This window comes from Helobdella robusta (genome assembly GCF_000326865.2).
Source record: "Helobdella robusta unplaced genomic scaffold HELROscaffold_5, whole genome shotgun sequence".
Classification (NCBI taxonomy): Eukaryota; Metazoa; Annelida; class Clitellata; order Rhynchobdellida; family Glossiphoniidae; genus Helobdella; species Helobdella robusta.
Genome location: NW_008705254.1, coordinates 5,395,817 through 5,416,767, shown reverse-complemented (window position 1 = coordinate 5,416,767; position 20,951 = coordinate 5,395,817). Strand labels below are relative to the sequence as shown.

Sequence of the window (20,951 nt, the reverse complement as noted above, 5' to 3'; positions counted from 1 at the left end):
AGTAATAAAAATGTTTGGAAAGACTCTTTCTATTGATTTCGTTTGTTAGTTTATTTATTATTATCGAATTATCCTATTTAAAAGTGACGACATTTTCCCATTCATTGTATAATGATGCTGTACTACGGTCGTCAAAGTTATTTTTTACTCAAAATGTTTGTGCAAATGTTGTAAATCTATATGTGCATATATATTTTTATGTACGAGTGTGTATGTATGTTTGTGTGTGTGTGTATGTTTGTGCGTGTGTGTATGTTTGTGCGTGTGTGTATGTTTGTGCGTGTGTGTATGTTTGTGCGTGTGTGTGTATGCGTATGTTCGTATTTGTATAAGTAGCTTTTTATATGTGTATGTAAATCATCCATTGTTTGTATTCGAACAAAATTACTGCACTAAACTCCGCTTAGCCTAATACAATGTATATATATATATATATATAGAGAGAGAGAGAGAGAGAGAGAGAAATAGAGAGAGAGAGAGAGAAAGAGAGCGTAAATATCGTCGTTATACCTTTTTCTTATAATTTTTAATCCCTGAAATTTCATTTTTTTGTGTCATTTTGTCACTCTGACTACTAATTAATTCATTAATTCGTCATCGATTTAAATAATACTAATACCTAATTAACTCTTCATATCTGTGTGTGTGTGTGTCCATGTGCGTGCGTCTTTTATGATCACTAATACGTAAATGATTATCCCCTTATTACTTTTTATCAATTATGTATGGTATATGTAAGTAATAATTTATGTATGTATTCATAATATATATATATATATATATATATATATATATATATATATATTACAATGTTAATAATGTTACTGTTATTACTATGTCAATAATTTAATATTGTGATTACTAATACAAATGTAAGTATTTATGTATGTATTCATATATATATATATATATATATATATATATATATATATATATATATATTACAATGTTAATAATGTTACTGTTATTACTATGTCAATAATTTAATATTGTGATTACTAATACAAATATTATTATGATTACAATGCATTAGTGACTAAAAATTAGTTTTCTGCTTCCCCGTGTGTTGTGTGTGTGTGTGTGCGTGACTGCTTACCGAAACGAATTTGAAGATCATTATGCCTCCACTGAGTTAGTTTAAAATTTCACGGAAATGGGTAGCAATCCTTCTAACACATTTGAAGTGCTTTAATGCTATGGATGTGTATAACATATACATGGTAATGTTGTGTGGCTAACACGTAAATTTCAATTCTATTGGGTTAAGATAGTGAAACAGTTTTTAATAACGTTTATGATTTCACTGAATTATAAATTTATGACCCGATAACTAATCTTTCTAAAAATAGCTGGTAACCAACCCAACTCTTGTTAAGTAAACATTGTTTTTGCCGCCATTTTGTTTTTTATTAAGGATTAATCATCCCAAAACTTTTTTGTACGGATTGTTGATTATCGTGATTATCATGCAGACGATTAAATGTGTCGTTGTGGGGGATGGTGCTGTCGGCAAAACTTGTCTTTTGATATCTTACACCACTAACAAGTTTCCATCCGAATATGTGCCTACGGTCTGTGATTTTTAATTTTATATTTATAGCTGTATTTAATTTTAATTAGTAATAATAATAATTACTTAGAATATCAAATTTAGTGAAATAAAAAGCTGAGTGAAATAGAGTATATATACAATTAACAACTGTATTCTTCCTTAAATTGAGTACATGTGTGTTGTAACTAATAAATAAACAGTTGCAGATGAGATATCAGTTATCACTGAATAGACAAAACATGAAGATATTCAAATTTACAAATAATTCATTGGGGTTTGAGTTGGAGCAATAATGAGAGCATAATAAATAATAATGCAATTACAATATTATAGTAATATATTATTATAATTATATGTAGAATTAGATTGTTTGGGATATGGCTACTTCAATTATTATATATTCTAGTTTTTTTATCAAATTTTTCTCCACATCTAGGTATTTGACAATTATGCCGTGACAGTAATGATTGGAGGTGAGCCTTACACCCTGGGCCTCTTTGATACAGCTGGCCAAGAAGATTATGATAGATTGCGTCCACTCAGCTACCCACAAACTGACGTCTTCCTCGTTTGTTTCTCTGTCGTTTCCCCTTCCTCCTTTGAAAATGTCAAAGAGAAGGTGGTTTTATTAATTTCCATAGTTTAAAATGTATTCAATAATTGCTGCACTTGTCTTAGAAAGATAAGTGTGCACACAGTTCAAACTCTTGCTCACTAGTCAACTATTTAAACTGTTTATTGATTTTGGCATTCAGTGGGTACCTGAGATAACCCATCACTGTCAGAGGACCCCGTTTCTATTGGTGGGAACCCAGGTGGATTTGAGGGATCAGTCAGCCACTATAGACAAGTTAGCAAAGAATAGACAGAAACCAATCACTTCAGAGCAAGGAGAGAAGTTAGCAAAGGAGTTGAAGGCAGTGAAATTTGTTGAATGCTCAGCCCTTACTCAGGTTCACATGAACGATATTTGATTTTCATAAGTTTTTCTTAAATTTTTTGCCTTCTTCATTTAACTTACATTAACTGAGCAATGGTATCAAGTTAGTGTTATTTATTTTTTTTATTTTAAATGTCTAGAAAGGGTTGAAAAACGTGTTTGATGAGGCCATACTGGCTGCCCTCGAGCCCCCGGAGCCGAAGAAGAAGAAGAAATGTGTCATCTTTTAATCATTTTGTAATTTTCGTTTATTATCTGCATGCCGTCTGATGAAAATTTTTTATTTACTATCTTTGTTGCATTGTTATACTCTCTTTTTTCATTTTATAAAACATTGTATACAACATTATTTTCTCTTTGATTTTTCATATTTGTTTGTTTAAAAATTAATTTAAATATCAAAGTTTCTTTGTCACATGATCACTGCAGCTACAGTGATAGCTACACAGCCATAGATACTTAACGTGCTTATCATTTTTATGATATTAAGAAATTTATATATCATTGATACATTTTTAGATAGAGAGAGAGTGTGTGTGTGTGACTGTGTGTGATTTAAATTTCATGTGTATTTAAATGCATTGTTTTGTGTGCTGGTTCTTTATGATACCTCTGAATATTATTGAATAGAGAATTCTAATAAATGAATAAATAGATGAATTTGTATTTTGACAATAATGATGATAATGGTGATGATGATGACATACATATCTTTGTTATCTTTTTCATTGTAGTAATGTATACAAGACACACTTATTGAGTTATGCATATGTGTGTGTGTGTGTGCGCGCGTGTCTGTATTTAATTTTAACTTGTATGTAATGAATATCTAACCAACAAGTCATCGCCAATGTTATTTTTGCTATTATAATTCAAATTATTATTTATATTAACTTTTTCATATTATTATTCACATTATATATAATTCATATTATAACTCATATTATTATTTGTATTATTATTCATCTTATTATTTATAAATTGTTTTTGAGTGATGTTACCACACATTTTTACTCTAAATTAGTTTTATTATATTGTATATTTGTCAATAATTTGTTTTCTTAAAAATATAAAGTTATCGTAAGCTATGTCGGTCTGAGTTACTATATATCTATAAAACATTTCTAGAGTTTTGAATGTGTTTGTCTTTCGTTATTTGGTTGATTGATTATTGATTGATTGATTGATTGATTGATTGATTGATTGATTGATTGAGAGGCATCTCATACCCACATATTTTATGATTTTTGATAGGTTTATTCAAAATTTGTAACTTTTATAAGTCTTTGTTGTAGCGGCGCTTGTGATGTTTCTTGATTGCATGCGACTGAGATTTACTCCCAAATTAGAATATATTTAGCTTCATTTCTATCACATTTGTTTATTCTTAAGTTAAAATAATTATTTTTTAAACAGTTCAACTAATTTAATGATTTAATTTTTGCTGCATGTGATCCAAATTGTATTATTTATATTATTATTTATATTATTATTATTATTTCATAAATTATAAACATGTGTTGTCGATCGTTACGTTATGAATGCCAATTATATTTTCTTGTTTTCCCTTTTTTTAAAGCCTAAATTTAAAATTTTACTATTAAAAAGAGTTACTTACAATGGTTCTGTGACTTATAGAATTATAAACTAATTTTAATCCAAGGGACGATACCAAAACCTTGCAACTGTTGGAAAAATTTGACATGAAACCTATAGCTCTAAAAGCGAAGTGAGCGTCGAATGTTCTACTGAAAATCAGGTTTGTGTATTAAATTTGCATATTAGTTTGCGGCGTGATGATGTGATGGTTAAGATGGCAGGCTCTGTTATTTGCCGTTGATACCTCGGGAAAATATTGAAGAGAGAGTAGTGAAAAAAATCACCTGATTCTAAGGAATTAGAAAGCAGAGAACAAATAAAAAAAACTGAATGATATCGTGATATTAACGTTGTTGAAGTTAATGCATACACAAATACATTTTTGATAGATTTTTTTAGATAAATCCGGAGAAGGGTATAGACAACTTTGACGGGGGGGACAAATTTTTAAAAATGAAGGTCGTCAGCCAGGACATGACCAAACCAAAAAGAAGCCACAAATTTTAAAAAATGCTCCCCCGGGTCGAAAAAATTTGCTGTTAAAGTACATAGGCGGCCCTTCAAAGGTAAAATTGTTCTCAAAAAGTTTGCCCACCTCTGGTGTAAATCAAACAAATGCACATGCATAATTTTTTTAACTTGACATCCACACATTTGAATGAATGTTTTACAAAATTTCATATCTATGATTTCAAATTCATTATGTCACTACAAGCTAATAAAATAAAATTAATGATCTTTAATTAATTAGAAAGTTAATGAGCAATAAACCGAGGTGTCATTGAAAGGTGAACTTTAATCCAATGAATTAATTAGATTTCGAAAAAGTCTCGACCTGTTCTTCACTGTTCCCATCACAATCAAAACGTTTTTTTAACTTATTTCTTTTACTATCATCCAAAGTTTGATCTGAACTCGTAGCATTCAACAAATCCAACTCCCTAATTAAAGCTTTCATCTTTTCTTCGTCAGAAAGTTTTTTGGGTGTGAACTTGTTACTGTTTGTCGCGGTCCCTGTCGATGTTGCTGAGAATGGCAAATATCTGGCCGGTTTTCGAACGAAACTGCCCCACGCACAGCGCACTGGTTTTTCTCGCAAGTTGAACAACAAAAAAATGAAAATTCCTTGAAGAGAATTGAAGATGGCAAACAGGAAGTACATGACGACCGATGCATCACCGTAAGCGAGGAAGGCAAACGACCATGTTAATCCTGTTTACATTTTAAACATTAAATCCGTAGAAATAAATTAGCGTAGCAAAATTTTATCAGTGAAAAACCTATGAACTTCGTGAACAAAACTATGAAGAAGTGGTTTATTAAACGAACCATATATAGAGTTAACATATATGAAACGAACCCATGATGAAAAAAGTGCAGAGAGCCACTTGAACTTTCAACCAGATCAGTTTGCACTGTAACTGATTCGTCACCATTCCTTTAATTGATTTAATAAAAAATTTTGTCAAACTAATTACAGAATAAAACTAATTTTAAAAAATAATTCACCTGTCGGTCTGTCGCATGAAATCCCTTTAATAACCCTAACAAACACAAAGATGTTTACGAGGATTATCAAGCCGAGAGGTAATAAGAAGGCGAAGTAGAATGCTTTTTTAGCTAACCAGCAGCTATAGTGTTCAATTCATTATTTAACGTACGTACACTGTTATTATTATTATTGCTATAAATTCTTATTATTTAATTAATGTTATTATTAATTTTAATGTAAAATGAAAAGGTTCAGAAAAACTAAATTCTAATCTAACTGATGTTCAAAACCATCGAACAGTCTGTAATCGATGAATCCGGTAACATTGACGACGACAGCTGGTAAGACTTGTTAAAAATAATTGTCAAAAGTTCGAAAAAATCATTATTCCAAGAAAACTATCGCAAACTAAATAAATAAATATTTATAATTCTTGTTAATGAATGACGAACGCACAAACAGTTGACTAACTCCAAGCGGAAGCATATTTTTCCAGGCGAAGCTCGATATGTGGGTATTAAAAACCTTCACAAACTTCAAATACTGCAAGATGCCTTCAATCAGCATCTACAAAAACGAAACAAGAAGAAAATAATGCAAAAGTGCGCTCACTATCAGACAGCAGGTAGTTTCAGGCGGTATTGGTGACGTAAACGATGACGTACGTGATGATGACGACGATAATGGGGGTGATGACGGTTTCTTATCCAGTCCAAACATGATGATGAGATTGACGCAAATGAGGGATATTGATAAATTAAGAAGTGCAATGTGATACTGCCCATTGCAAAATTTTCTGAAAACGGCAATAACAGGCACCATTATTATTAACCAGTTTTAGACTTGTGAAAACAAAACACGTTTTGAATAAGGCTCCACGTAAAAACGATAAATTACTTTAATACAATGTAAATTAATTAAGAATAATAAAAATTACTTGAAGATAATTTGTCCGATGATGACCAAGGACAAGCAGACGATGGAGATGACGATTCCCATCACAGACACCCACTGCAGAGCATTGCCCACCTCCTTCAAATGCAGACCTTTTTGAAAACCTTGAAAAAAATAATTTGTAACGTTTTTGACCAAAAACAATCCATTTTTTATATTTTTTCCAAAATTAACTAAAAAAAACTTAATTTCTCACGGCTAAAACGGCGAACCTCGTCAGATGGTCACTTTCACATTCGATGTAAGAGTCATCAACGTTTGAGTCAATCGTTTCCAGGCCATCTGTCGACCATTCCATTTGACCGTTCTCATATTTCGCGAAGACGCATGCATGCAGGATTTGGCAAATTTTTCTGGATACATTGAAAAAATAGACGAGGAAGAGAATAAAAAATGGCGGTAGTTAGAAAATAAAAAAAAATTGCGATGAAAATATTAAAAAATGTCGGAAAATAAAAAATCAGACATACATTTTTTAGGCGGAATTTAATTTTAACTTTTTACGTCAAGTTTGATATCTCCCTCCCTCCTACCGACGATTTAATTACCAGTGAATTTATTTGCCGACCAATGACATCATCAGATCCATCGTCATCAGTTATAACTACCCTATTTTCATCCATTGAAGAACCGTCAAGACCAGCTAATGATTGGAAGAGGATTGTGGTCTTATAAACAATGAAACTCGTTCTAACAGAAGAACCTCCTTTTACTGAAACACAAATTTTAGTTAAAATAACGTCAAACATTAATGACATGCACTATAAAAAATTTAAAGATTTCTAGTATCGCGGTTTTATTTTAACAATAAAATTTGTTAAAAAACATACGAGGAGATTTTCTTTTGAAAATTTCATCTGGTAAGATGAGAGTAACTTATAAATTTTCATCCCATCCATCATTTGTTGAGTTATCTCCGCCTGTTTTCAAAACGTCGTCACCGTAAATACACTTTTCAGATTCATTACCGGCTATTAATTTCAACAGCGCAAATCCCAAACTATGATCATGAACGTCATTTTCATGAAAATGGGTCACAATATTTTTTCCCGACCACATGACGTTGATGTCTTGCTTGACCCACTTCACTGAACTTCTTCACTAGTGTCTCCTCTGAATTTAAAATTCTGACATTTTTTAGAGTAATTAATCTTTTTTTGTCAACATTTTATTGAGTTGAAAAAAATTGTTAATAAATTTAATAAAAACGAAATGAATGTATAATACGTACGACAGTGGTGCTCCAGTTTGTTCTTGCGCCTTCTTGAAAATTTCAACTGGTGAACTCAATAACTCATCGATTATTGTAACCATTGTTTTGGCGATCTTTAAAAAGATGTTTCATTAAAAAGTTCAAAAAGTTTCGTAGAAAAAATATTTTTTATATTTAACATGTAAAAATGTTCGTACATCTGTGCTCATATGGAAGTCAGTGTTGTTTGATGTCTCCAAAATAGCAGCTACTAATGAAATATCGTTTGATTGGATGGTAGAGCTTTTTAAATCTTTAGTTAGTAAGTTCTCAGTCGCTTCGAGTAACTCGTCATAGTCTTTTGTCTAAATAATTTTTCATCTATTCATTTAAACGTCTATTTATCTTTTTCTTGTCACATGGCAAAACTAATTTTTTAATAAAATCTAACTTCGTTGCGAAGGATATCAGAGAAAGATTTAGTAAGGTCAGAACTTTCACCAGCTTCGTTGAGATTCACTGAGGTGCAATCCCACACTTTTTTTAGATGCCACCTGTAACCGTCATTAAAATCTCCACCACATACAGCTTCGGCTTTCGGCGGTAAACCTAGGTAGTTTTGAATATATCAACATGTATGGAGTATTTTTTTCTAATATTTCTTCTCAGAGATCTCAACAACAAACACACGTGCATGTAAATAAATACACGTGAATCAATGAACGCCTCATAAGCAGTGCATGGGATAGGGGAAATGTTTTTGCCTAGTCACTGCGACAACATTGCCGGGCGTTTTAACTATTAAACCTTAATAATTTAATAATTATAACAAAATATTCAACATAAAACCCGAACCGCGCGTAAGGCATGAAATGTCACTTGAAGCAAAATCAAACCATACTCCAGCGTTAAAAAGAAAATTATCTGAACCCTGTGAGATGATTTCTTTGTAACAACCCTCTAAAATGAAACAAAATCTTGAATTAAATATTAATTCTAAAAGTTCATTTGATTAAAACACATCCATATCAAGTGCTGATATTTTTTAAAATCTTTTTCACAATTGAATTAGTCGAACAACCGACTTACCTGAGCTCCTAACTTTCACGTATTTATCTTTCAGCCTGCGATTTTAACAAAAATTTTATATTATGAATACGGATTAAATTATAAAACAAAATAATATAATAATTTAATATTAATTTAGAATAAAATTATAAAATGCTTGTGGAACCATTCAGCTGTTTGACTGTAGAAATTTTTTTACTTCTTCAAATTTATCATCATTTTGCATAATTCCGAACTTCGGAAACATTTGTCGCGCTGAGTTTAGCGAATATACGTTTATCTTTACATCTAGCATTGTTCCGAAACCTTTTCTGTTAAAAAACTGATTAAAAAATATTTAAATCAAAATATTGAGAAGTTTTTTACACACTTCTTTTTAATCTTGATAATTTTCTCGAGATAAGCGTCCGAACTGTTGAGCCAGGACATCCATATTTGTATGTGTGGATTCGAAATCCAATCCTTAATGTAATCAAACGTCATAAATGGGTATGCATCCGTCCAAGCAAGAGATCCGGAGTAGTTGATTGTCGTATATAAGTAGTCAGTTTTTATGTCTTAACATTGAAAATAATTGACTGTAAGCAATAAAATAACGATAATTGTACCTGTAAATTTTACTAAAGCCTCGTTGTAATGAATAAGTTTATAACTTCTGCTCTGGTCATATTTCTGAGGGTGGCACACGTGTAAGCCTTGTGATAAACCATATCTTAACGTACGTGAAATTAAATAGGATTTTGCGAGATCTTCATAGTAAGATTCCGGATAATCAAAGCGAACGATCTCGAAATAATTGTTTAAAGAACGTTTTAAAGGACTGGATGCTGGAATATCATCAAATGATCTACATGGGAATTTTTCATACTCAGTTGATGGTACAAATTGTTCCCTATAAACATTCTGTCCAGATGAGGTTTTAAACTCTGAAAATTTAATTAAAAGTTTATTTGCAATTAATCGCAATAATGATAATAAATAATAATAATAATCCCATTCAAAGATGATAGACTATATGTCTTTTTACATTTGGACAAAAGACAGGCACTTTACCACTATTCCATAAAAATAAAAAATTTAACGCTTTGAGAACGTACAGCGTGTTGGAATAATTTTGAAGATTGTGCATTTTTCGGTTAGTTTTGTTTAATAATTTAACTTGATTTGTTGTATTACAAACTTTGAAACAACTTACATTGAACAAGTTAATAAAAAACTTCAAAAAGTTTTGTAATAACCAATTCCTCACAAATGAACTTTCGACTTGCAGAGCAATCATCGTGTAATGCTTTATTCTCCGTATAAATAAATATGCAAACCCCTTCTTTATTTACAATTAGTGATGTATAACAAAATTTGTGTAATCAACTTTTAGGCATAATAATATTAAATAAAGAGAAAATAAATAAATGATAGTATAGTGGCAATGAAATTTATGTTACAGTATGAAACACTGTACTAAAAACTTATCGCAAGTTGTACGGGACTCACCTTTTTCTTGAGTTCCGAAAGTGCTGATGAAATATTCACCTGAATCGATACCGTCAACTGAAAAAATTCAAAAGAGATAAAACTTGATACAACTTCCAATAAAACAAAGAGATGATATTACCGAGCTTCGACTTAAGTAATAATTGGTAAGTGGCCAGTTGACCGCCTTTATAACGAGAGCACTCGTGAACGGCGACGTCATGAGTGACCACGTTGTCCATGGCTTTGAAGCACATTATTGAATCCCAATCTTTTACCCATCCATCGTCGCATCTACTAAGGCCTGTAATTAAGCTATTGACATTATCTGACTTCAAAGAACTTCTCATTTCACGAGACATCTGAATGCACGTGAAATTGATCCTGCTACTGCAGTTAATAAATTTAATCAGGCGTGTTGATCTCTGCACAGCTCAGTGTCGTCGGGAAGATTGATGTCCACGGGTTCAATTTCAACACCTTCCAGCAGAATCCTTGCTCTTGAAATTATTATCAAATCATGTTGCAGTTGTTGGATATTATTTAACAAAATTCATGCAAAAGTTACCCTGTCATCATTGTAGTTGGTGAGGCACTTGACCATGTTAACAAGCGGTCGGTCAACCGCAAACCAGTCCATATCATTTCATCAACAGCTGTGGTAAAAAATCTCTCAAAAGCTTTTAACATCAAGAAATAAACAACTAAATTGAGTTAACACGAACTAACCAAAGCTTGAATAGCTGAAGATTTGAAATATGTCGTGGAAAGAAAGGCCTGCCTGGCCGTTCCACAGAAATGAATCATTAAGGTAATTTATGCAAAACTCATTGGAGTCTATCCAATTCTTCATCGGCCAACTTTTTGTAGTATTCCAGTTGAAAACACAAAAATTTGTTCCGCGTCCACTTTTTCGCACGTGTGTGTTTCTGGATGAACATCTATTGTATGAGACACGTGGAAACAGGCAGACGGATCTAAAAATGAAGCAGAACAATTGGTTCAGCAACGAATCATCCCTCAACTCACATGCAAATCGTCATTCAATCAGTCACATGGAGAACATCAGGCCTCCCAAGAATGGTGCTTCCAGCCAACAACGCACCTCCGCCCACACCAAACAAAACATCAACAGCTAAACAAGAACAACCTGAAACCAGTAACAGAATGGCAACTACCAAACTAAACATTACTTCTATCCAGCATAAGTCGCCCAATAAAGTCTATCAATTTGGGGAATATTAGTAGGCGAACTCAGAGAAATTCCTCAACATGAGAGCACGCACGATATTGAAACAGCAAACCCGTACTTGAAAAACCACAAATTTCTTGACAGAACCATCCAGCATAAAGACAGGCTAATTTATATTTTAAAAAAACGTCAACACCCAAACACTCACAGCCGCAGCAGCCAATTAGAACATTGTGTAATAATTGAAAATGGTATTTTCTCACCGGCAGTAAATAATTATAGCAAAAGCAAAATATAGGGTACTGCTCTTTATATAAAGTAAATTCCACAATATTCAAGAATCAGGAAGAATTATTATCAATTATGTATCGGTTTGCACGTTTCCTAACAATTAAAAACAAATAATATTAATATAATGGTCTATCATATCTCTTGAACTTTCATAGTTGATGACGGGCGTTACCCTATTATAACAGTTAGAACCTGGATATGTGATTGATTAAACAGAAACACTGTTCAACGCATACAATAGTCATTCTTATTGAATACTGCATATATAATATTTGATTATATTGTACATTGAAATGAAAATGAATTTTTGTTTGATGATGGTTTAATTTTACACTGCTATAATGAATGAGATAATTTTCACATTTTCGGTATTAATTTTTACATTGAAAATAATCGTTTGAATAATAATAATCAACAAATAATAGTTAATTTTAAAAATAATTAGTTAATTGATTTTTTTTATAAGATTCGGGTGTAAATTAGCTAAAAATCCTACGTGAGAACGACATGTTCAAGATTCTAAGATGATTGAGATAATTTGCAGTATTGATTTTCACATTGAAAACAATCATTTGAACTATAATAAATCAACAATTAATTGTTAATTAATGCACTTAATTAATTATTAACTAACCAAATATTAACAATTAGAAATGCATTAATTAATTTTATAATTTGACAGAATTGGGTATAGTCATTATTAATTGTAGTTAATAGGAACATAACGTTTCATATTATTTTGTACGAAAAAACTGAATGTAGGTACCTAGTACGGTTTTTTACTGTGTTTACCTGGTGACACTGAAATATCTATGTTTAACTTGAAAATAATTTTTTTAAACATTACACTGTTTTTTCTTTGTTCAGCTGATTGTGTTTACAAAGCGATAATAGACACGTCGGTGATTTTAAAATTTAAATAAGAATAAAATAATGATCAGTTGGAAGACAAATCCGAAACAAACAGCATCACTGGCCGTCATTTTTTCATCATTTCTTGCGCTGCCTATCGCTTATGTCGTAAATTATTCTTACAGCATTTTGGGAAGATTTGGTTTGTTGGTTGCCGGATCACTTTCGTTGATCTTCGTTTGTTCAATCACACGTTGGGGTGTCTTCGAGGTCAGGAAACCCGTTCGGTGGATTTTTTACGGTTCGCGAATTAGTTAACAAATTTTATTCAATTTTCATTTGGAAATTTCTGATTTCAATGAGAAAATTATAGCAAATGGCAAATGTCTAAAAATAGATTCTAGGGCTTTTGCTCTCTAATCTAATCTAACTTAACAGTTCTAACTAAATAAATATATACTTAATGAATGTGTAAATGTGTGATTAAAAATTATTAATTATATTATTTATTATTATAAGGCAGTTTCAATAAAAGATGTGTGGTTGCATAATGTTAGGACAATAGAAAATATATGCAAATGTAATCACTACTTCATAATGTAATAAAAGTTAGACTTTAAAATCTCTAAATTATAAATTAATAACCACCAAAAATACTTCACAACCTGACCAAAGTTTCAACCTTGGGAATGTTCTCATCAATGATTGACATAACCATTGGGTTAGAAAATGACAAATTAGTGAGTAACATGATGACAAATTATTTAAACACCGGCGAGCCCTACCTGACAACTGCACACGGCACAATGATTTGTTACTACGATGGAATCCTCCATTACATAATGTACCTAATTCTACTTTACAGAGTTACTTACAAGTACGTTGTAAGTTACTACCAAAGTAAAAGTATACTATGGTAAATTTAGGTTGGAGTATTAATAAAATACTTATATACTCATATTAGTCTAATAGTTACAAATAATTATAATTATAGAAAATAATTACAAAATTATTCAGCAAAAGTTGTTACGAGGTTGGGCTGTTTTGGGCAGGTTCACTTGGACATAGTATGATTGTCTTTATGCCTGGTAACATTGTAGGTAGGGACAAATTTTTTTTCTTCTAATTTTATCTTTTAAAAACAATTAATATAATAATTAAATGGTTTAATCACAACACACACACGCACGCACACAGACAGAAATTATTAAAATAATTTACAGACTAAATTATGAGAACATTTTTATATATTGTGTTATTGTTTGTATTTTCCAGGTGACCATAACCTCCATCCATCAATTTTTTTGAACATTCCTTACGTTATCATCCCGTTTGCTAGTGGTTACATGTTCTACCAACAGTACCACATTCAAAAAACTACTGGAAAATTTGAAATTAGAGTAGGTATGCTTGTTTCAATTTGTAAAACTACTTTCCTTTGTTTTAGTTTATTTTTTTATGTTTTAAAAAACGATTCGAGTTTTTGGGCTTTTTTTCTATTTTTCAATTGTAATTTATTTGGATATTTTTACAGGTTGAATCTACAATTGTTAAGATGTTCTTTGCTGTTTTGTTTACTGTCCTCATTTTGATATCTTTGTTCAGGGGCCTGGTTGGTAAATAAATAATTCTGCTTCTAAATAATTTAAAGAAAATATTTTTAGATTTTTATTATTTCTCTAGAAATAGAACAAAAAATAAATAAAAGTAATGATTGAAAATTTTCCCAAAGGCTGTTTTGAATCATACAAAGCATGATATATTCGCGTACTACATTAAGAATGTTGAGCCATATTTGATACATACAGATGCTTATCCAAAACTTCAGGTCTATTAATTTGTCATTTTATCATTTACACACACACACACACACAAACACACATACAAATACATAAACAGAGACGGACAGACAAATATTTGCAGACGCGCTTACATATACAGACACCAGACACATACATACACAAGCATACACACACTTGCACATACACGCATGGACAGACACACTAAACACACACACACAAACATAGGCATTGGTGTATCTATTTTACATGGTTCCCATAGCCTCCTACTTCATCACTGTGCTATATTCTAAATTTTCTGAGTTGAACAACGTATATGCCTTGATATTATTGCTGGCTGGTGCTACACTGCAGGTTTTTTTTATTTCATACTCTTTATCTCGATAATTTTTTAGTTTAATTTTTCAAATTTACCATTTTTGCTTGTCTATTTTATAAATATAAATAAATTATTTTTATTAAATAAAAAAATGTTAGTTAAAATTATTAATTAAAAAATTACTTTATTCACCCCCTCAGGCCCAAGTGACCCACGTTGGAGCCTCGTTACGTCACGATGACGGCACTCTAATGAATATTAATGAGGGTAGTTTTCTATTTTGGATGATCAATCTTTTGCTTCTCATAGTTCCTCAGTGTTTCTTGGTTCTTGCCTGCCATTATAAAACTACTGATAGGCTTGCCAGCAAGACGAAATGAATTACTTAAAAAATTTTTGGCCAGTTGAATCACATTTTTTTTGTTTTTGTTCGTTTTTATTGTTTAAAAAAATCTTTCAAAATTCATTTTATTTCATTTGACGATGTTTAATATATCAGTATTAAGAGAATTCTATGAAATGTAAAATGATTGTAGTTTTTGTAAACTAAAATATTTATTGCAGGAGTTGCATTATTATTTCCTCAAATTGCTAATCAATCAATCAGCCAATCAATCAATCAACCAATCAATCAACCAATCAATCAGCCAATCAATCAATCAGGCAGTCAATCAATCAGCCAATCAATCAATCAATCAATCAACCAATCAAATTGCATTTGAATAGCGCAATTCATAAAAAGTAACAAGCCAAAAAGTTTAACAAACTGTAAGAATTTACATCTAGGCTTCAGCAGTTTGCAATCATATTCTCGATAAAATTAACGATACTCCTGTCACTGCTACCATCCAGGCAGAAAAAAACCTTCTCGACGACACCACCATCGACGGTCGACAACACGTCCAAAACTGACTTCGCCGCTGAGTATCTCTCACTATTGTTATTACCCTCAAAAATTTTGTTAATTTTCTCTACGTCATCGGCATCGGTGACGTCATCGTCGTCGTCGTCACTTAAGTTGACGACCGTGGCGTTTATCTTTTCAAATTCGGTGATTTTTAATTTGTGTTTGATGATCGTGAGGAGTTTCATATTCGTGAATTCTATTGTGTCGGCGTTTAGGAGAATTAACTTCGTGATGCATTTTTTGATCGTCTCGAAGGTAGAAATTTCGGTTTGTTCTTTCGGAAGAGGTTTGCACTCTTCTAACTTGTCGTTTATCACTGCGCGAATTTAGGCAGTAAGTAGTAATATGGAAGTTGTTAACTAGAATTTAAGAGTTATTTGAATATTGAGTTGATGTCAGTGTAGGTATTGATTGTTGAGCGTGCCTTTACAATTTGTCTGAATATTGTGGTGAATGTTTTTTGCAACTTCAAGTGAGTCGCAGTTGAATTTAAAAATTGCGCTATAAAAATACAAACTAATTGATGGATTGAATAATTGATTGATTGAACGATTGATTGATTTATCGTATGATTCATTACAAACCTTGAATGATAAAATTCGGACACCACTGCGCGCCATTCAATAGAAACAGCACGACCCAGGAACTTTTCAGGATTTTAATTTTCATTGGCATGGAAATTTCTTTAAAGTACTGGAGGTTTTGCGACCACAAAATAGCACTTAGTAAGATCTGTGTGCTTGCATTTTCAAGGTAACTGCTACTGTGGTTGCTGCTGTTGTGGTTGCTGTGGTCATAATCTCCTGATTTGGTCTGATGGCTGGAGTTTTGTCGATGTAGAGGATCAGATAAGTTGTCGTTTTGGTCGGAAAGTTTGGAGACTTTAGTCATTTTCTGAGAAAATTTACAATATTTTTTTGGCATAAATCTGTTTAAAGCAGTGGAAGACCTCTTGAAGTGGTATTTAACGTTGCAACTTTGGTCATTTGCGTTGGAGGTTTTAAAAATCTGTTGGTCAGTTGAGTACTTGTCCTCTTTTGAAACTTCAACTGATGAATGCAGAAATTATTGTTTTAGTAAGTTGTTTTGAATTTTGAAAAAATAAAATTAAAATAAGAGGATTAGTTACCACCTGTGAAGCACACATTATGAACGTTGTCGTATGTGTTATTATTTGCCGCTGTTTCCATAGATTCCCTTGAAAAATTATTTATTTGAATCAGTTGTTCATCATAATTTTATTCATAATAAAATTATTAATTTATTATTACAATAACTAATAGTTGTAATTATTAAGTAAATAGTTCGCTGATATTAAAAGCAAAATTTTTTCTAATGTAAATCAAATCCACTCCTCCAACTAACATTTTTGGATCGTCCTCATCCCGATTCTCATCATCTTCATCCGGATTGTGGGCATCATTCCCAAAAAACATTTGCTGTTCCGCTCTCGTTCTTGGGACTCGTTCGTTTTGAACGGCTGCGTTTGTCGATTTTTGAAAGAAGAACATAAATGATAGTTGAAGGATACAACGAATGTGACAGCAGTCTTTTAAAATTAATCCACATCATGCAGTTATATGTTGTGATGACAGTTTGAACTAGGAGCCAAATAATTTAAAAAAAGCGACTAAATACTAAAAATTCACATACACATTACATAAACTCAATTTACTTTAACTTGCAAACGGAAACCAGAAAGCAGAACCAAACTCTAAAATATTTAAAGATTCCCAAAATGTGTAAGATAATCTTACTGACCATCTTTATTCATATGTACCGCCAGACATTTGCTGTACCTACACGCCTGGCACTGGTTCCTCCTCGCCACGTCTACCACACAGCTGTTGAAAGACTTGCAGATGTATCTCATCTTCCTACGAACACTTCTCTTAAAGAAGCCTCTGCAGCCGTCGCAACTGAGGACGCCGTAATGGCGACCTGAAGCACGATCGCCACAAACCAGACACAACAATATGCTGCTGTTGTTTGATGCTGCTGCTGCTGCTGCTGATGAGAAAGATGACGAAGTTGTTGGTGTTGTTGCGTGGTTTGGCGTTGGGTTGTTGTAGTTGTTGAGGTGCTGGTGTGGAGGGAATCTTGGTAGTAAGTAGGGCGCTGGTGATGGTAGAGAGAATTTAAATTGAAGTGGGTTAAATTGTTTGAAATTGTGCTGTGGCTCTTGTCGCTGCTGCTGTTCCTGCTGAAATTGTCGTTGTTGTTGTGGTTGAAAAGATGTGAAAAGTATTCGCCGTTGATGCCGTTCTTGTCTTTGTTTCTCTAAACTTGCCGCTTTTTCTAACAAACTTTTCGAAGCTAAATTCGGCGCCAAAAATTCGATATCGTTTAAATTTTCCACGATTTTTGTAATAAAACAGTTATCACCAAGTGGATTGCTATCTTTACTTCCTCTCTCACAACAGCTACAAACTTCGTTCTTATCGTTCTCTTCGTACGGTTTAAACAAAGATTTTTTACACCGCTTAAAGTTATTTGCCGAATTCGATTTAGCGAAATTTGTAACCGGTAAGTAACCGTATTTTTTATCGATATCTTGAAAACAAATTTGTGATGGGAACACTGATGATAGCAGAGGTATTGAGTAGTTGTGGACCGGATTGATTGGTAGGAAGAGGAAAGAATTAATGTTGCTGCTGCCCCTGCTGCTGTCGTTGATGACGTTGCTGATGTTACTGCTGCTGTTGATGACGTAGTTGATGACGTCATTCTTGTTGCTGGAGATGTGGAACAGGGATGTGCTGACAGGTAGAGGTGGTCTTCCCATGTACGAAGGTACGTAAGAAGGTGTGATAATGCAGTGAGGTGATGATGATGCTGGTAACACTGGTGATGAGGATGATAACAACGATGATGAAGATGATAACAGTGAGGCTGACGAGAATGATGGCGATGACGACGATTTCGACATTCCTATCTAAGTTATTTATCAAATTTCGTAGGAAACTATTATGAAACCAAACAAAGATATGGACAACATTCAAAATGGCTGTTATATTTATGCACCAACGCCAGTCGTATCCGAAAATTATGACGTCACATTTAGTTCGGTCATCTTTAAGCTATCGATCTTTCGAGTGATCCTATTGAATAACTTGTGGCCAATCAGCTGACAGCTCAGAAGCGACAACCAATCATCATGCTGATATTATGAATGGGACATTTTCATTGGCTGATCGTTGGTTTGACAGAACAAAATTGTTTGTGAATGCATGTATGATATGTGCATAATTGTAAAAAAAATTGTCAACAAAATATTTTTTTTAATTATTATTATCTAAAAAAAAAATTTTTATTTCATTCAAAAATTCTTAAATCCGAGAAAGTTTTTTCAAATTTTTTTCAAATGGCCATAAAATTGATTTTATACGCTTCAGTGAAATTGTCATCATTTTACCTTCGTTATCCCCATTCATCATCATTCTATCGAAGCTATCGTCATCATAAAAATATTTTCAAAATAATCATAACAATCATCATCATCTTTCTTGCAAATTTTCTCTCATTTCATCCAAGCCGTCATCATCATCATCACCACCGAAATAATTTTCACTACTTTCATCATCATCATCGTCTCTATCATAATCATCATCGTCTCTATCACAATCATCATCGTCCTCATCATCGTCATCGCCATCTTGTATACAAACTTTTAATGACTTATATGGTGTGAAAAATCTCTCCCAATCACGTGTCCCCCTGCAAAATCATCATCATCATAACAACAGCATAATCATCGGCATAATCAGTATCATAACCACATCATCATCTTCCTCCTCTTTATCATCATCATCATCGTCGTCGTTAACATCATTTCAATTGCAGCTCATTTTTACTCATTTGTCACTAAATTCGAGACAATTTTTCCGTTTTATTCGCAATTTTTTTTAGTCAAAACGTCCTACTTCATAAAAATAAAAGGTGATGAAATTGTGAAACCATTTTCTGGTAAAACCATTTTCTTCACACACACACTCACACACGCACGCACGCACACACAAAAATATAGATATACAGACTTTCATACGCTAACAACCCAGCCATCTTGGAGGCGTGTTTCACTTACTAAATGCGTCAGTTAATTGTCTGAGGTGACTTGTAATTAGTACAATTCTTTGATGTTGGACTCGTTAAAGTTTCAAGTGTATAAGCATGTACACGTATGACACACACACACACACATACACACACACACACATACACACACACACACGTACACACACAAAAATACATACACACACACACTTAAGCAGACATCAAACACACACACAAACATACTTTTGACTCATCAAACACACACGCATCCAAACACACAATTTCATCACCACCACCATCAACATCACTAAAACGTCATCACCAATAACATCATCACCAACAACATCAGCGAGAAATGTCAAAGAGAGGTTTTGGCAGTCATAATTAGTGTTACAAGGGTAATTACTTGAAAAGTCTTCTTTCATAACAAGCCGAACCATACGTCACTCGAGGACACATGTGTGTGTGTGTGTGTGTGTGTGTGTTTGTATGCGTGCGTCCGTGCATGTGTGTGTGTTTGATGTTTGCGTCCATTACAGAAAGAAAAAGAAAGTATGCGTTTGTACTGTCTACACGAACATAAAATGTGTACAAAAGTTTCTATATACAAATATACAAACTTTGATATACAAAGTTTGTATATGTATGCACACATACATACATAAAATTTACAAAGTATATGTATGTATGTATATGTAATGTATATATATATATACAAATAGTATTTGTATTATATTGTATTGTATTGTATATGTAATGTATTGTATTGAATTGTATTGCATTATATTGTATTGAATTGTATTGTATATGGAATGTATTGTATTGAATTGTATTGTATATGTAATATATTGTATTGTATTGTATATGTAATGTATTTTATTGAATTGTATTGTATATGTAATGTATTGTATTGAATTGTATTGTATATGTAATATATTGTATTGTATTGTATATGTAATATATTGTATTGTATTGTATATGTAATTTATTGTATTGAATTTTATTGTATATGTAATATATTGTATTGAATTGTATTGTATATGTAATATATTGTATTGTATTGTATATATGTAATGTATTGTATTGAATTGTATTGTATATGTAATATATTGTATTGAATAGTATTGTATATGTAATATATTGTATTGTATTGTATATGTAATGTATTGAATTGTATTGTATATGTAATATATTGTATTGAATTGTATTGTATATGTAATATATTGTATTGAATTGTATTGTATATGTAATATATTGTATTGTATTGTATT

General features: G+C 32.2%; 4 protein-coding genes across 4 annotated transcripts; 2 read left to right on the top strand and 2 right to left on the bottom strand.

The window, feature by feature from the left end:
- Nucleotides 1-1,466: 1,466 nt before the first annotated feature.
- HELRODRAFT_163691 (hypothetical protein) lies at nucleotides 1,467-2,722 on the top strand (the record flags this gene model as incomplete). The annotated part of the gene is made up of 4 exons (XM_009027495.1): nucleotides 1,467-1,571; nucleotides 1,989-2,171; nucleotides 2,308-2,505; nucleotides 2,633-2,722. 4 exons carry the CDS (start codon nucleotides 1,467-1,469, stop codon nucleotides 2,720-2,722), a joined length of 576 nt encoding a protein of 191 aa, XP_009025743.1.
- Nucleotides 2,723-4,899: 2,177 nt separating this feature from the next.
- Nucleotides 4,900-10,907, bottom strand: HELRODRAFT_163690 (hypothetical protein; the record flags this gene model as incomplete). Its single annotated transcript, XM_009027494.1, has 16 exons — nucleotides 4,900-5,303; nucleotides 5,452-5,529; nucleotides 5,601-5,722; nucleotides 5,861-5,930; nucleotides 6,249-6,379; nucleotides 6,521-6,641; nucleotides 6,766-6,890; nucleotides 7,769-7,863; nucleotides 8,181-8,338; nucleotides 8,585-8,689; nucleotides 8,819-8,853; nucleotides 9,168-9,354; nucleotides 9,406-9,723; nucleotides 10,289-10,345; nucleotides 10,410-10,629; nucleotides 10,836-10,907. 16 exons carry the CDS (start codon nucleotides 10,905-10,907, stop codon nucleotides 4,900-4,902), a joined length of 2,298 nt encoding a protein of 765 aa, XP_009025742.1.
- Nucleotides 10,908-12,632: 1,725 nt separating this feature from the next.
- Nucleotides 12,633-15,286, top strand: HELRODRAFT_189308 (hypothetical protein). Its single transcript, XM_009027493.1, has 7 exons — nucleotides 12,633-12,903; nucleotides 13,278-13,479; nucleotides 13,620-13,702; nucleotides 13,878-14,002; nucleotides 14,137-14,214; nucleotides 14,335-14,430; nucleotides 14,921-15,286. Exons 1-7 carry the CDS (start codon nucleotides 12,684-12,686, stop codon nucleotides 15,098-15,100), a joined length of 984 nt encoding a protein of 327 aa, XP_009025741.1. The 5' UTR covers nucleotides 12,633-12,683; the 3' UTR covers nucleotides 15,101-15,286.
- Nucleotides 15,287-17,398: 2,112 nt separating this feature from the next.
- On the bottom strand, nucleotides 17,399-17,596 carry HELRODRAFT_148449 (hypothetical protein; the record flags this gene model as incomplete). The annotated part of the gene is made up of 1 exon (XM_009027492.1): nucleotides 17,399-17,596. A coding segment is annotated over one exon (198 nt), but the record flags the coding sequence as incomplete, so codon positions are not given.
- Between the last annotated feature and the right edge of the window lie 3,355 nt (nucleotides 17,597-20,951).